This window comes from Vulpes lagopus, chromosome 7 (assembly GCF_018345385.1).
Source record: "Vulpes lagopus strain Blue_001 chromosome 7, ASM1834538v1, whole genome shotgun sequence".
Taxonomy (NCBI): domain Eukaryota; kingdom Metazoa; phylum Chordata; class Mammalia; order Carnivora; family Canidae; genus Vulpes; species Vulpes lagopus.
The window spans coordinates 37,276,027-37,290,702 of NC_054830.1; the positions used below are offsets into that span (position 1 = coordinate 37,276,027).

The 14,676-nt window shown below is 42.0% G+C and overlaps 1 protein-coding gene across 14 annotated transcripts in view; it reads right to left on the bottom strand.

The window, feature by feature from the left end:
- FOXP1 (forkhead box P1) overlaps positions 1 to 14,676 on the bottom strand; it is a 581,933-nt gene that overhangs the window by 67,488 nt on the left and 499,769 nt on the right. For all 14 annotated transcript variants that reach the window (XM_041764652.1, XM_041764646.1, XM_041764645.1 and 11 more), the window contains one exon: positions 13,831 to 14,035. In XM_041764652.1, the coding sequence (XP_041620586.1) occupies positions 13,831 to 14,035 (205 nt within the window). The remainder of the gene's footprint in view (positions 1 to 13,830; positions 14,036 to 14,676) is intronic.

Here is a 14,676-nt window from a genome sequence, read left to right on the forward strand (position 1 = left end):
TACAAGGAGATTTGGTATCTAGCTGGATTAACTTCTTGAGGTGACAATGAAGCAGCGGGAAGTCACCGCAGACACAATTTAATCTGAATTTTCAAAGGGGAAGGAAGAACCTAAGGGTCATCCTGGACTTACAAGACAAAGACACACAAAGTGCACTGTATTCAATGCTTCTAGGACTTAAATCTATCACATGGGATCTAGGAGCATCTCATGCACAGGCTGTAGATGTGACTAGTAACTGGCCGCTCTACAGTGGTGAGAACCTAGGTGGGATAGCATGAGATCGGCAGATCCATTCTTCACCGTCCACACCACCCATCTGCCTCATCTCCCTTTTCAGCTACACTGGGCAAAATGTACCATCTTGGTTCCCAGATGCCAGGAGAATGTCCCCCGGGAGGACAATGGAGCAGACAATGAGAGCTTGAGTATGTGAGATCAAGTGAGCACAGTGAGCTGGTGGTGACAAAAGCAGAAGTCTTGTGTTTGCTTGGTGATGAGTGAAGGAATAAATAAGGAAAAAAAAAAAAAAAACCCAACAAGAAAAGGCAGAAGTCTAGCTTTTGTTTCTTATGCCACTAAGGACTATCCTGAGTTTATGAGAGTTTACCACTGGCAGCATTAACACTGGGATCTTGTTAAGAAAACAGAATGCTTTCCAAAGAGTGGCTGTGAGCAACTGTGTCAATACAGACATAGGGACCACTAATCCAAAAATTATTAACACCATTAGGCAGGCATTCTTATTATGTCAATGCAAGTGTGTTTGCACTGGTGACTCACAAGGTCTATGTGGAACGTGTCCATATGTTAGAGGCACCAATGGAACCCAAGAAAACCAAAGAACATAAATAAAAGTTCAATACTAATTCTTCTTAGCCCTTCCTCCAGAATACTCTATGGAAGCCAGCACAGTTATACTCCAGAACCAGAAGAATAGTGTGAGTGAAGTATGAGGGCCAGACACGCAAGCAGTAGAAGAGGGGATGAGTGACATAAAGATACAAATTGGTTGAAAACCATTAGGCACTTGCATTGGTTTCCTTAGCACTACCTGACCTTATGGAATTATTGTTATCTCTCTGTAGGACAAGACGCTTCACCAATGTTCACTGGATTAAAATCTTCTCTACTTTTAGTTGCATAGGTTTTAAATAAACACTGAACTTGTGATAACCAGTGTGGTGGGTTCCTAGATCAGAGCCTCTAAGCTGGGATTCATAACCATGGGTGAGTGGCAAGATAGTACGATAGTTTCTGTACGCACGTGTTAAGAGAACAGGCCTTTTGTAAGAATATACATGTGTATATGGGTATATATTTCTCACCTTTAGCCTCTAATTTTTATAACATAGGTAATATAGTAGACATGAGTATAATTGATCAAAAGCACATTTAGTAGGGATGCATATTTAAAATCTGTAATAACGATAGAGTGAATAACCAAATACGATCGGAGGTCACTGGCAGTTCTCCTCGCTGAAGAGTTGTCCCCAATTCTCCACTGGGAGAGAAAGAACTGAACAGATGGCTGGAACCTAAAATGCTGCAATATTTGGTCTGGGCCTTATCAGTAGGGGCTCAAGGCTAAGGAAGTATCAGTATCAGTAGGAGCTCAAGGCTAAGGGAAGAGGAGGACAGTAGGCGGATGGATGGCTGAAGCATGAACAGTATCTTCAGGCATAAAAAAAAATAGAAAAACAAACAAGAGTGCTTACAAATGATTTAAAGGCCGATATTAAGAATTCCAAAAAAAAAGTTTTTTTTTGTTCCATAACATAGTTTATATTGGGTCACAGTTTTAAGAATTTTTCTCCTTCTCCACATCACTTCTCTGTCATTTTGGATGGTAGCAGGGGAAGAATGCTACCGCGTAAGGATGGGTGAGAACAGTGGTTCTCAAAGTACGGCCCCTGGGAACTTGGCAGAGTTGCAATTTCTTAGGCCCTCCCTATTCGGGAGCACTGGGACTGGGTCAGCCAGTCCTCTAGATGATTCTGATGGGAGCTCACAATTGAGAAACACTCTTAACGTGAAACCCAGATTTTCTGCTGTGTTTGGAGCATCTGTAAGTATCCGTAAGACTAACCCGGTGCTCCTACAGCATCTGTGGCCAAAGGGTAGGAAATACAGAACTACTCCTATTGGGTTTTTTTTTTTTTAAAGATTTTATTTATTTATTCATGAGAGACAGAGAGAGAGAGAGAGAGAGACAGGCAGACAGGCAGACAGGCAGAGGGAGAAGCAGGCTCCATGCAGGGATCCCAACATGAGACTCAATCCTGGGTCACCAGGATCACACCCTGGGCTGAAGGCAGGTGCTAAACTGCTGAGCCACCTGGGCTGCCCATCCTGATGGGTTCTTAATCTTTACTATTCCATTAGTTCACCCTTCTTCTGCACATATCATCTAGTCTCTGCAATGATATTTCACAACTATCATACAGGCTGGCTACACCGGATGATGGGGAGGTAGTGATAAACAAGAGATAGGGAAGCTTCTTTCATGGAGTTCACTGTGTTTAAAAATTTCACCTGCTGCACATGTGGGGGGGGGGGGAGGAAATACATCCATGGTGATATTCCACTGGTGCTCATTTTAAATCAGACACTGTGTCACATTTTGTATATTTTCATATCACTGCATTGATTATACCACGTTGCACATGTCTCTTTGCGTTGTATGTCTCTCTGATTAGACGGCAAACTCTTTAAGGGGCAGAACTGGGTTGTGGTACTCTTTTAAGCTCCAGAACCTATATAGTTAGTGTATAATAAATGCGGTTTGAATGAATCAAAGACTTTAATAATAATTAACAATGCCGGCTAAAATTTACTGAGCACCTACTACGTGCCAGAGCCTGGTATCATGCCCATTTCACAGACGGACCACTGGGCACACCAACGCTAAGTCACTTCAGTGGGCAGCCGGTTTTGGAATGCAGGCAGTCCGGCTTCAGAGTCCACACCTATAACCACTAAACACAGCCGCCCCTGCACTAACTGAGGTATGGGCCATGGTCCAGCAAAACATGTCCTTTCTGCCCTGGACTCAAGGCCTCTGCTTCTGCTGTATCTAAGCCTGGTTGGCTGTTCTGTAATTTCTTTCCATCTGTTCAAAGGTCATATCCTCACAGCGGCTTTGCCAGACTCAATCTTCTCCCTTCCCTGCGTTATTTTGTTCAGAACTTATTTCTTTTATTATGTAATTATTTGTTTGTTCTACATCTACTGTAATGTCAGCTCCATGAGGACAGACTTCGTCAAGCTCACAGCTGCATGCCCCGGAGCCTAGGACACTTGGCATGTGGTTAGGGTTTGGTAAGATCTGCTCTATGAACGTGTGCACGTTAGTACTGTCCAGTGACTTTTGTCCCGCTCAGGAACACATTTCTGTTGAACTCTGGACAACTTCCCACTTATCCTTCTTAAGTTGCTTTTTTTTTTTTTAAGTTGCTTTTTATTTTTGCCTGTACAATCTTCTAATTTATTCAAACACCACTGGATTATTCCAGCTCTTGGCGTTATTTTTTTTTCTAATTAAAGTAAACTGCCATTTATTTCTTACACTGATCTTTAACATGAGAGTTCTTGTTCTTGTCGTAAATATGACTCATATGGAAAAATGGAAGTTGAATAGAGGGGCTCATGTGTACAAGAATGTTTCCATCAATAGTTCAGCTATAAATGGTAGAGACATAGCCATAGACGCCTGTCCAATTCTAAGGTCTATAGTAATACTTTCGGTAGCGTTTTGGCCTTTTGGATGTATAACCTAAAATTCCACCAGATGACTCAACGGCCACTCTTGGAAGCAAATACCATATCCTTTACACAAACACTTTAGGTTTTTCTTTCCTTCTGTCATAGCGTACCTTTGAACTCAAGATTCACAGCCAAGACGTAAAATATCCAGAGAAGAGATCCTTCAAAGATAGACTTCAACATATTAAAAAAGGAAGAGAGAGAATTGGAAAGAGGGAAGGAAGAAGAATAAAAGAAAGGCAAGAAAAAGAAAAATCAACCTGCCAGTTAGTCTGATTTCCTTGAAGACTATAAAAGGAATGAAATTTGAAGGTCATAAAAGTACTGTTTGTTTAGGGAAGTCATACAGGTAGTATAAATATCATCAGCTACAGTTGCTATGGGGTCTGTTTGTTTACCAAACAAGAATACAAATAGTTATACAAAAGCGGAACAACATTTAGGTATATAAATGTAGAAGGCTTTGCCTTCTGTTAAATTTCCCAAAGTGCCTTTTAAAGTGTTCCTACTTTCACCTTACTCTCTGGGAAATCTCTGTTTCCTTGGTTCTCTCTTTTCAGTTCTAACACCTCCAGGGAATGTTTTACTCTCAGATTTCTGAGTCTGATAATGATTTTTTTTTCCTTTCCCCCCTTTTCACTTTAAGACACAAAAACCAAAACCAGTAGCCCAACCATGCAAGTGGTACAATGAAAACCTTCTTTGCAACTTAAAACGCATTAAAAAAAAAAAAGACAACAAAAGCCAGGGAGTTTATAGAAGCATTCTAGTACAGGCATGTATTTTTTGAGTTGAGTTAACCCATGGACAACCACCCAGAAAAGTGTGTGTGTGTGTGTGTGTGTGTGTGTGTGTGTGTGTGTGTCTTTTAACTGACTTTCTATAACCAGGTAGGTTTCATGCACTGCAATTATACCTGCTGAGTTAACCATTTGTTTTGGAAAATGAAGGGGGTATGGGGGAAGAAGAGAGGGAAGAAGACCAGCAAAGCTCTTCTGGAATATCTTAGTTGAGTGTGTGTGTGTGTGTGTGTGTGTGTGTGCACGCATGTGTGCGGAGCATGCACATCGTAACTCAGATCTACCCTAAGACAAACTATACCACAGAGGCTGCTGGGAGTGGGAGCCTTCTCTTCACACTACATTGACCACAGTACCCACCAGGCACAGCCCCGATGCGTTTCTGTGAATGGTACAGATTGCCATATGGACGAAGACACTGAACAAGCTGTACAACTCTGGGCGACATGTGCCCGGGGGATTGTCCCATATTAACACCACCTGGGCTGTGGCAATTGTGCTCTGGATATGCAGAGGCACCGAAGAGCCCATCAGGATGTTATTTTTGAGTACAAACAAAAAGGAAAATTATAGTTAAGAGAATTCTCTGGCTAGCATATCTGTTGCTCAATTCCCGAAATAGTTTCCCAAAGGAACGGTTATCTTCTTTATTCACACAGGCAGAAATGACAAGCTGGAACACATATTAACAATTTCCCTTTGTGAGCTTCCACTATTGTTTTAATGAGGAGAATATACTTTATAATATACTTAGGCCTTGACTGATTACAAAGGGGGGTGGAATAAAGCAGCTTGGGACTGCTGTACATATGTAACACACTCATTTGCATTACCCAGGCGAGCCAGGCAGCAGAGTGGTGGCTCCAGTCAGAGAGAGCTGCAGAGCCAGGCTACAGGGTGACACCAGCGCCACACAGGCAAGCTGGGGAAATTTCGAAAAAGAATGGGACTTCCATCTAGGCTGCCTGCATGTGGCCCCATCCCTGGCTTAAAATCAGGAGACTCATACTTGTCATTTAAAGGAGAGTAGAAGGGGTGTCTGGGTGGCTCAGTGGCTGCCTTGAGCTCAGGTCATGATCTTGGGGTACAGGGATTGAGTCCTATATCAGGCTCCCTGCAGGGAGCCTGCTTCTCCCTCTGCCTATGTCTCTGCCCCTCTCTCTGTGTGTCTCTCACGAATTTTAAAATCTTAAAAATTAAAAAAATACATACAATAAGAGTAGAAGAACACCAGGACTTTCCCAAACCCTGTGGCCTTCTGGAGATTCAGGGCTTCCCTTTCCACTCTTGGATGGATCCAATGCCCACCAAAGGAAATGTTTCTGTTCATTAATCCAAGTCGTAAACTGTACACTTCAGCAAGACACTTTTGCAGGGGAAGGGTAAAAGCCAGCACTATGGACAATGCTGTCAGAGTTCCCCCCAAATGGGTCTTCACTGTCCTGCTGCCAAAATGTTTTTCCTTCACACCCTCAGTGTGGGATAAATGTTAAGAAAGCTAATGTACTTGGAATGAAGGGGCGCAGACCCTGTATAATGGTGGGGTGCCAACAAGAGATCTGGTGAAAAAAACCCTATTAACAGCAGCCACTCATCAGAAAAGAATGTCTATCCTACATGATGAGAGAAAGCGGGGGCCCGAATATTATTTTGCAGGGGAAACTGGGCACATTGGATGTGAAAGAGCCCATGGTCAAGATTCATATTGAAAAAAATTGAAACCAACTCAACTTAGGAGAAACTTATAAAAGGAATACAACTCTCTAGACCAATGATAACCATTTTATTGGAAAGCACATATCATTTAAACACATAAATAGAAAAAGATTTATAGAGTCTAATGATGGTGTGTTATGGTAAAAGGCACTTTATTGAGGTAAGATACAACAGCTGTTTGAGAATAATGGCTGAGGTTTTTTTTCTTTTAATCACCATACAGAGCGAACAGTCAAGAAAATCCATAAACCTATCCCTCATGGCATGCCAATATTTTAAAGATGTTTCTCCTTCGCCCTACCTTATGTGTGAATGACAGGACATGAGACTGCACCTTGCCACATGCCCTGAGAAAGCTTTTCTCCCTTGCTTCTAAGACCGAGAAGCAAGTGGTTTTAAATAATGAGACAAACGGACTGCAGCTCTTCCAGGCATGATGGTCACAAAATACCCAGCAGCATGTCTGTGGTACGAAATGTTAACTAGACATTTTGTTTCTTTCTGATATCAGCAGAAATGTTTTTGCCCTATACAGATAGACAAGGGACAGGTGTCGCTGCCAAGAGTCTGCTCTGGAGCTCAGAAGCACCTGCATTTCAGGCCTCTGCAACTGGCTATGTCTACTTCTTTTCAGGTCCCTTCCAACACCTGACAGGCCATGCCCAGCCTGTTCTTTACGTTCTTCACTGCCAGGCACCTGATTTGCCCCCTTGTGAAAAGATGAGGCAGGGTAGGAGCACTGCCAACTGTGAACCTCTGGAGCTTCTCTCAAACTATGGCTAAACAGACAGGTCTGGCCCCAGGCCCTCATCCCTGAAAGCTATGGCCTCATCCTGATCTCTGAGCTTTACTCCCTGGTGACTACAATCCAGTATTTTGGGCAAAGTCATGATGGTTCTGAAGAACAGCCCCCTTTGGGAACCACCAGACTATGACAGTCATTACAAAGACTTGAGGGTCAGGGAGACTCTGGTTCCAGTCCCTGTCTGGTCCTAACTAGCTGTGTGGCTTGTGCAAATTATATAATTGTTCCCGGCCCCCCAAATACCATCCGTATCAAGAGGACAGTACTCCGCTGGGTTACTGTTAGGATTTAAATGGGAAAGTCAGTATCAAGGCCATGTCCAATCCTTTGTACTCATGTCCTATACAAAGTAATAGTTCAATAAAGGTTAGCAACATTATCATCACCATCATATGCCAGGTACTGAGGCCTTCTAGCAGTACTACTTCTACTTTTTAGGATCACATAAGAATGGCAAGCCACTAGCTTAGTGGGCTGAATACATCCTGGGATGTTTAATCAAATTAAGCATGCCCTTTCCAAGAGTGCCAAAACCCAGGTGAGCTGAACATGCCACTAGCACTGCTTCGAAACTTGAGACAGCCCTGGGGATCTGGTTAAAATGAAGACCCAAATTCAGCAGGTCTGGGGTGGGACCAGAGACCCTGAATTTCTAAGAAGCCCCTACCAAACCAAGTAATGCCAAAGCTGCTGGCCTGTAGCCGCTGAGTAGCAAGAATATAAGCAATATGTGACAAGTACGAATTCCATCACCCTCATCTCCTATCAGTATAATCCAAATCTTCATGAGAGAGGCCTAGGAAGCTGTATATTTTAACAAATGCCTGTGAGACTATCATGAGGAAATCTGAGAAACATTGCTCTTATAGCTAAAATAAGGAGATGGCAAATTATTTTCTATAAATGGCCAGATAGTAAATTATTTAGTCACTGTGGGCCATATGGTTTCTGCTGCAACTGCTTAAGCCAGCCATTGTAGCATGAAAGCAGCAACAGACAATGTATAAATGAATGATCATTGCTGTGTTCCAATAAAACTTTATTTACAAAATGAGCAGTGGGCCAGATTTGGCTGGTAGGTTGTAATTTGCTGACCGGTGTTACAGATCAATTGCCTCAGCACATACAGGCAGGCGGGAAGCAGCAGTAATAATTTTGAAGACAATTTGGAACGATTTGACTGCAGGTTCTCCAGAATACTCTAATGGGAAATAACGATTTGGGGTGGCTCATTTGTTCAAGTGCTTCAAATAAAGGGAAATACAGAAGAAATCGTATGATTTTCAAAAACAAAACAAAAGGAGTTGAAATAAAGAAGAGCCGTTCAGAGTAATATGACCTAGAGCTTACTGCATACGTTTCTGGCTCAAGACGCCCAAAATAGGAATATGAAAACATGCAACAGTTAAAAGCATGTATAAGTGGAAGAGTTCTGAAAGCAAGCTTCTAGAATTTTAGCAAGTCAACCAAGAGCACCAATATTTATCTGTCAGCACAGAATTTTGTTCAAAAAAAAGAAAAAGAATGAAAAAAAATTCAACGCCAGCCATGTCCACATTTTAGAGTTCCTCAACTTTTGAAAATAATGGGGCGGGAAACACAAATGTTATTGTTATGTAGTCAAATGCATGGCAATATGTCAAGAGGCCACAAATCAAAACCAGAGACTGTGTATCAAGTGAAAATGTCTGAAAGTGCACTAGCCAAGCAAAAACCGTCAGGAGTTATTTGCAGGCAGCTGCCCACTACAGAGTGTGGAAAACGCAAGGAACTGGCATACATGGGGCTGTGTCAACAAACTAGCAGAAGGCAGGAAGAAACACTGTGAGTGGACAGAGGGCAGGTTAGATCTCACAGGCCACGTGAATCGCAGGAACAACAGGACAGCCTCGAGGGAAGAAGAGGCTGCACAACCGACCCAAAGAAACCTTTTCCACTAGATGTGTAAGGAAGTCTTGAAATACGCATTTAGAAGAGCTTTGAATCTGAGACACGCTCAAGTTAGCAAACATCTACTCGTGGCAGCTGAACTGAAAAGCAAAAAGCTGGGCAGACTCAGAGAAGAGGAGTATCTCTCATCTGGACCACAGAGGACAGGGAAAATGGGATAAAGACCGGAGGACGTGTTCAATGCGGAAGCACAAGATCTAGGAGGCGAGAAAGGAAGGAGGGAGACTTGCAGAGAGAGCGACGCTGGCTGGCAGCTGCCTGTGTGCAAAGCCACCATGGGCTTCATTTTTGTTCTTTATGTGCTGTTTCAGACTATAAGTGACGTATATTTTGTCGATGCTACCCACCCCCTTCCTTCCTGGACAGCCCAGTAGATACCAGTATCCACGTTAAAAGAGGAAACCTTGTATTTTCCTTTAAAATGTGCTGATGGGGGTGCCAGGGTGGCTCAGTTGATTAAGCATCTGCCCTCGGCTCAGATCCTGGTCCCAGGGTCCTAGGATTGAGCCCCAGGTGGGGCTCTCTGCTCAAGGGGGGGGGAGTCTGCTTCTCCCTCTCTCCCTGCTCCTCCTGCCCCACTCATGCTTCCTCTCTCTTGAACAACATAAAATCTTTAAAAATAAATAAATAAAATGTGCTGCGGTGCAGAGAGCAGGTAGAGTCAGTAAGCATTTTGCTGGATTAAAAGTCATTTTAGGAACACTGATTTCAATTTATCCTAATTGAATATTCATTGGTAGGCTAAATGAAAACTTTAAGTGCTGTTTTACAAAGTTACGAGACAGGCTTGCATTTGGATCTTGGCTACGCCACTAACCAGTTCTGTGACCCTAGGTCAGTTACTTAGTCTCTATGAGTCAATTTCCTTGTCTGTAAAATGGGTATAATAATCCCTACCGCTTCTCAGTGAGGATAAAATGAGACATCATTCCAAAAACAAGGGTTTAGCCAGTGCTTGGCGTGGAGAAAGAACCGAGGAAGTGTGAACTCCCTCCCCTTTCCCAAGTGCACCATAATATAATGTGATATTTAGAATTTTAATTCAGGCAATTACTTAAGTAGTAATTGCTATTTGTATTTACATAGCTGCTTTGATCCAAGAAGCTCAAAGGGCTTTACTAAATTTAGCATTTTAATAAATGTTTCATTTGCATTCCGTTGATTTTGTTTACCCACACCAAAACTTGGAATTTCCTAAAGCAAGACAGTCGGGCAAGTTAAAGGGAACAAGATGATAGCTTCACGTTCACAGGTGTCCCAGGTCTAAGCTTTATCAGTTTGTCTAGGATGTCGTGGCTCCCTGGGTCCTCGGGAATGAAACGGCAGTGAGGGACGAGAACACACGCCTGCTTCCTCGTTAGCTCCCTTTAGCTTCTGCTGAACTTCACCTCCACCACGCTCCTCGCAGGCTCTGGCAACCGAGGTATGTTTATTGCACCAATGAATTTATATATAATCAGCACAATAAACATTATTAAATTGCCGGAAGAAAATCAAAGCACGAAGCACGGCGCCAGTACTGAATTCTAATGATGCTGCATGGCCGTGATTGCACAGGGACAGGATCTTAACAAGCCTTGATTTGAGCGTTGGCATCCGCCTCACAAATCACATGGGCCGCTCCTCTCGTAATAGTGCTGAATATTGATAAATGTCTCTACCCTGCGCAACAGGGAAGTGGGTTTCTATTGGCAATCTTTACCAAAGTGTGTTTTTTCCCTTCTCTACACTCAAGGGTTTACCCTGAATGATTTAATTATAATTTTCCTTGTGTAAGACAAATTAAAGAGGAGAGTAGGAGTGTCGTGCCAAGCACATTATTTATCTCCTTAACAGATTGCAGCTCACCAAACCCCAGAGCTGCTGCTACAGCGGCTGCTCACAGGAGCCCGCAAAATACATGGGGGCAAGAGTCGGGGGGAGGGAGGTTTCCAAATGACACAGAAATATGTAGCCTAGGTGGGATTGTGAGACATCTACCACTTTAAAAAACAAAAACTCTTAGGATCCTGCCTTTTTCCAACACAGTTTCGCACGGAGCGTTCCTGAATCCTTTTAGGAAGAATTCTTAAGCTGTCACCTAAGACTGAGTCTGAAGGGCTAGATGATTATTCAGTGCGGCAGAGCCTCTTGCTTGTTCAGATACTGTTCTGGGAGAATGGGCGGCGGGGAGAGAATGTTACGTGGAAATCAATGGAGAGCCTGCAAAGTTACGTATTTCACAAATGCACTGGGAAGAAGGGACAAAACTTCTCCAAGGGACCCCTGTGACAGACATCAAGTCAGTGTCTAAGTGAAAACATTTTTATTGTGATAGCTTTCCTCTCTTACTTTTTTTTTTCCTCTCTTACTTTTAAACCATTTTCTACTACTTAAAGAGGATATCACATTGACGATTTAAAAATAAATCGTAAGGTACAACGAGGTAAAGCCTCATTATCAGTACTTGTATGTACACAAAGCTGGTAACTAATAATTGAATTTTTAATGATCAATTCTGTAAGTTTCTAACTTTTGAATTATCTTGAACCTAGGGGGTGCGCATTTGTCTTGTTCACTACATTCAGCTAAAATAGGCTAACGAGAATTTTCTTTTAGTTTAGCCCCAACTAGGGACCTACCCTGTAATATAAACTGAGAGAGCCAGGATATTAAGGAGTGGCATGTAATTTCATTAGTTGTTTCTTCTTTGCATATAGAACTGGAAAATTCAGCCTGTTTTTACAGCCAGATTACAGCTCAGGAGAACCCAAATTATTTTCTGATCCATATTCTAATTTTTAGCAGGTAGTATAGTGAAGATTAAGCCTAACTGGTTTGCAGACAAGTGAGGATTATAAAAAAAAAATTCAAGCCAACTTATTCCCCTGGAATGAGACTATTAGATCCATTCACTTTCAAATATACCTGAAAACATAAAAAGGGCTATTCTTCTCCCACCTGCCTCATTGCTAATCTATCACCTGACTACAGATATAGAACCTTTTAGAATGAAACCGAGCATACTGCATCTAAACAAGAAGAGTTTTCTGTGTCACAGGAAATCTGTGCAGGCTCCACCACTGCCGATAAGATTGCAACAAATATCTTAAGGGCATCAGTCGGCATTTTTCAGTGGATGGACTGTTCTGCCTATGGATCAAGATGTAATTCGATCACTCCATGGTAAATGGATGGCATCAACCTCAGACACCCAAAGCCAAGTACAGCAAAGGACAACAACCTAGAACCTTTTCTTTAAAGCTCTCCGAGGTTCAGTGTTACTTTTTTACTTGCAAAGACACTGTAAGAGGTGGTAAAGCAAGAGCAAAGATTGGCTTCCAGGTGTACAAAGCTATCCTCACATTTGGCCCAATGGCTCCACATAGATTCTTACTGTCCACCATTCTACCCTTCGAGTTCTTCTGAACAGGAAATTTGAAACAGGTTTTACTTTACCTATGTCTGTCACAGAAGTTCCAAAATGATCTTAATATGGTTGCAAGTTTCAGATAAAGCATCTATTACTCCCATCTCTCAGAACCTCTCACATTTTTCCTGCTTGAATGTCACACACACACACACACACACACACACACACACACAAATATTCAGAGAGCATTTTCTGTGATTACTGATCTTGAAATGGATAAAATGTTGCTGGTAGAAAGATACACATCTAATTAAACCCGTGGGCTTCTTAATGCTCAATAGTTGAAGAAATGTATGAAATTATATTTGTAATTGCTCAAGTGAAAAATATCATTTAAAAAAACTTTCACTGAGTCATTTTTATTAAAAAACAAAATACAGAATTTGTTTTTCCTGCTGGAAGTGACATTTACTATCACACATTACTTTGAAAGTTACTTTTCTTCTGTGTGGGGAAGCTGTGCATATGAAATAGATGGGAAACCGATTTAAAAATAGTACATTGAAAATAAAAGCTTTTAATTTTAGGAGCATTATATATATATATAATTCATATATATATGTACTCCACTTCTGAAAAGCATTCAACAGTAGTATTAATGCTTCTGGGGTGTGAAGCTCCAATAACATGAATTAACAGCTTCATTTTCTTAGAACTGTCTGCTAACGGGATATATTCTGGATATTTCAAACAGACTCGGCTTCGGCTAACGTTCAAGCAACGCTGAGGGCAATCACAATATAGAAAGCCTTAACTTCCAGAGAGGAATACAGCAAGCGAGACAGCACCGCATTCCTCCTTGGGAGTTAAGGCTCTATTTTTTCAATCTGTGTACAGATGTGCATCCTAGGTGCACATACCCAGATCCCTTCCATCTCCAGCTCCTTCCAACCTTCACTGAGCATTTACCACGAAAAAGGTCGCGCAATTATGCAAAAGATGGGCTCCCTGCCCTCTAGGAGGGCAGAACGGAGAGGCTATGTTCTATCCTTTCTTGAACTGTGATTCAAAATTGCCAATACCAGACTCTACTACTCCCTTAGAAGGTAGGTAGGGCCCAGGTGTTGAGCTCGCGTGGAGTGAGCACGGAGCACAAAGACTGAGCCTGGGACCCCTGACATCCAACCCATCCAGCGAGAAACTAACTCTGCCTGGCTTCTCAGGCTTAGGTCAGATCTGTGTAACTGCTAATTCCATGTTGGGAAGGTGAGAATAATTAGACACTTCCCACCCAAACCATAGTGAACACCTTCTTAGGTCCTCTGATGTGCATTCAAGTCCCAGGGATCCCATCGGGGATCGCTGAAATATGGCCGAGCAAGGCCACCCACCCCTCCCACCCTCAAGACCTCTTCAGACACATCTCAGCAGCTCATTCCTACCTTTCCCTTTTGGGGGTGTGGACTGAGAGCTGTCCATTGGTAGAGGCATGTGGGTTCATTATTAAGGAGGTCTTGGAAGGTGCAGAGGAGGAGACACATGTTGTGGTCAGATCCAAACTGCTGTGATTGCTGCCTGTGCTTTCTTCTGCCGAATGAGCACTTGTCACTTCTTTCCAGAGCTGCTGCAGTTCTGTTGGAATCATGCCTGAAACAAACAAATTGGATAATTAAATCAATTAACAGCTAATTCCGTCCTCTTCAAACAGTAATTAAATCAAAGAGTCAGTAAACAAAGCCTAGTGTTACGGGCTTTTTTTTTTGTTTTTTTGTTTTTTGATGTGTGCATTTTTTTTGCCCCCTCCCAACTAAGGCAAATACGGTAGTAACAACCGTGTCCTCCCACTGAACGGCCGAGTTGGAGTGCCCTTGTCACACATAAAAGACCTCCGTAAAAAGGATTCAAAACAGTTACTCTGCAAAGACAGTATGCCTTCATCTAAACTGTTGTTTCTAGATTTTTGAAAAGGAGTAGATAGATGTTATTGTATTTTTAGTCACAAAGAAGGGCTCGAAATAAATTTGTTCAACTATACTATTATGACAACACGAACCACAAAATGAATAATTTTTGTGCTTAAGTCTTAAATGATGACAAATAGCTTTGTTATTAAATATAGTTTTTATTAATCACTTTTAGACATAAATTATGAATTCATATCGTCTTCCTGAAATGCTTTTCAACTTTTAACATTCAAATTGATTATACTATGATTATTTCATTAACACACCTATCTTCCTCATTAATTTTGGTTTCTAGTACCACATGCTTAATTGATGGATGTGTCT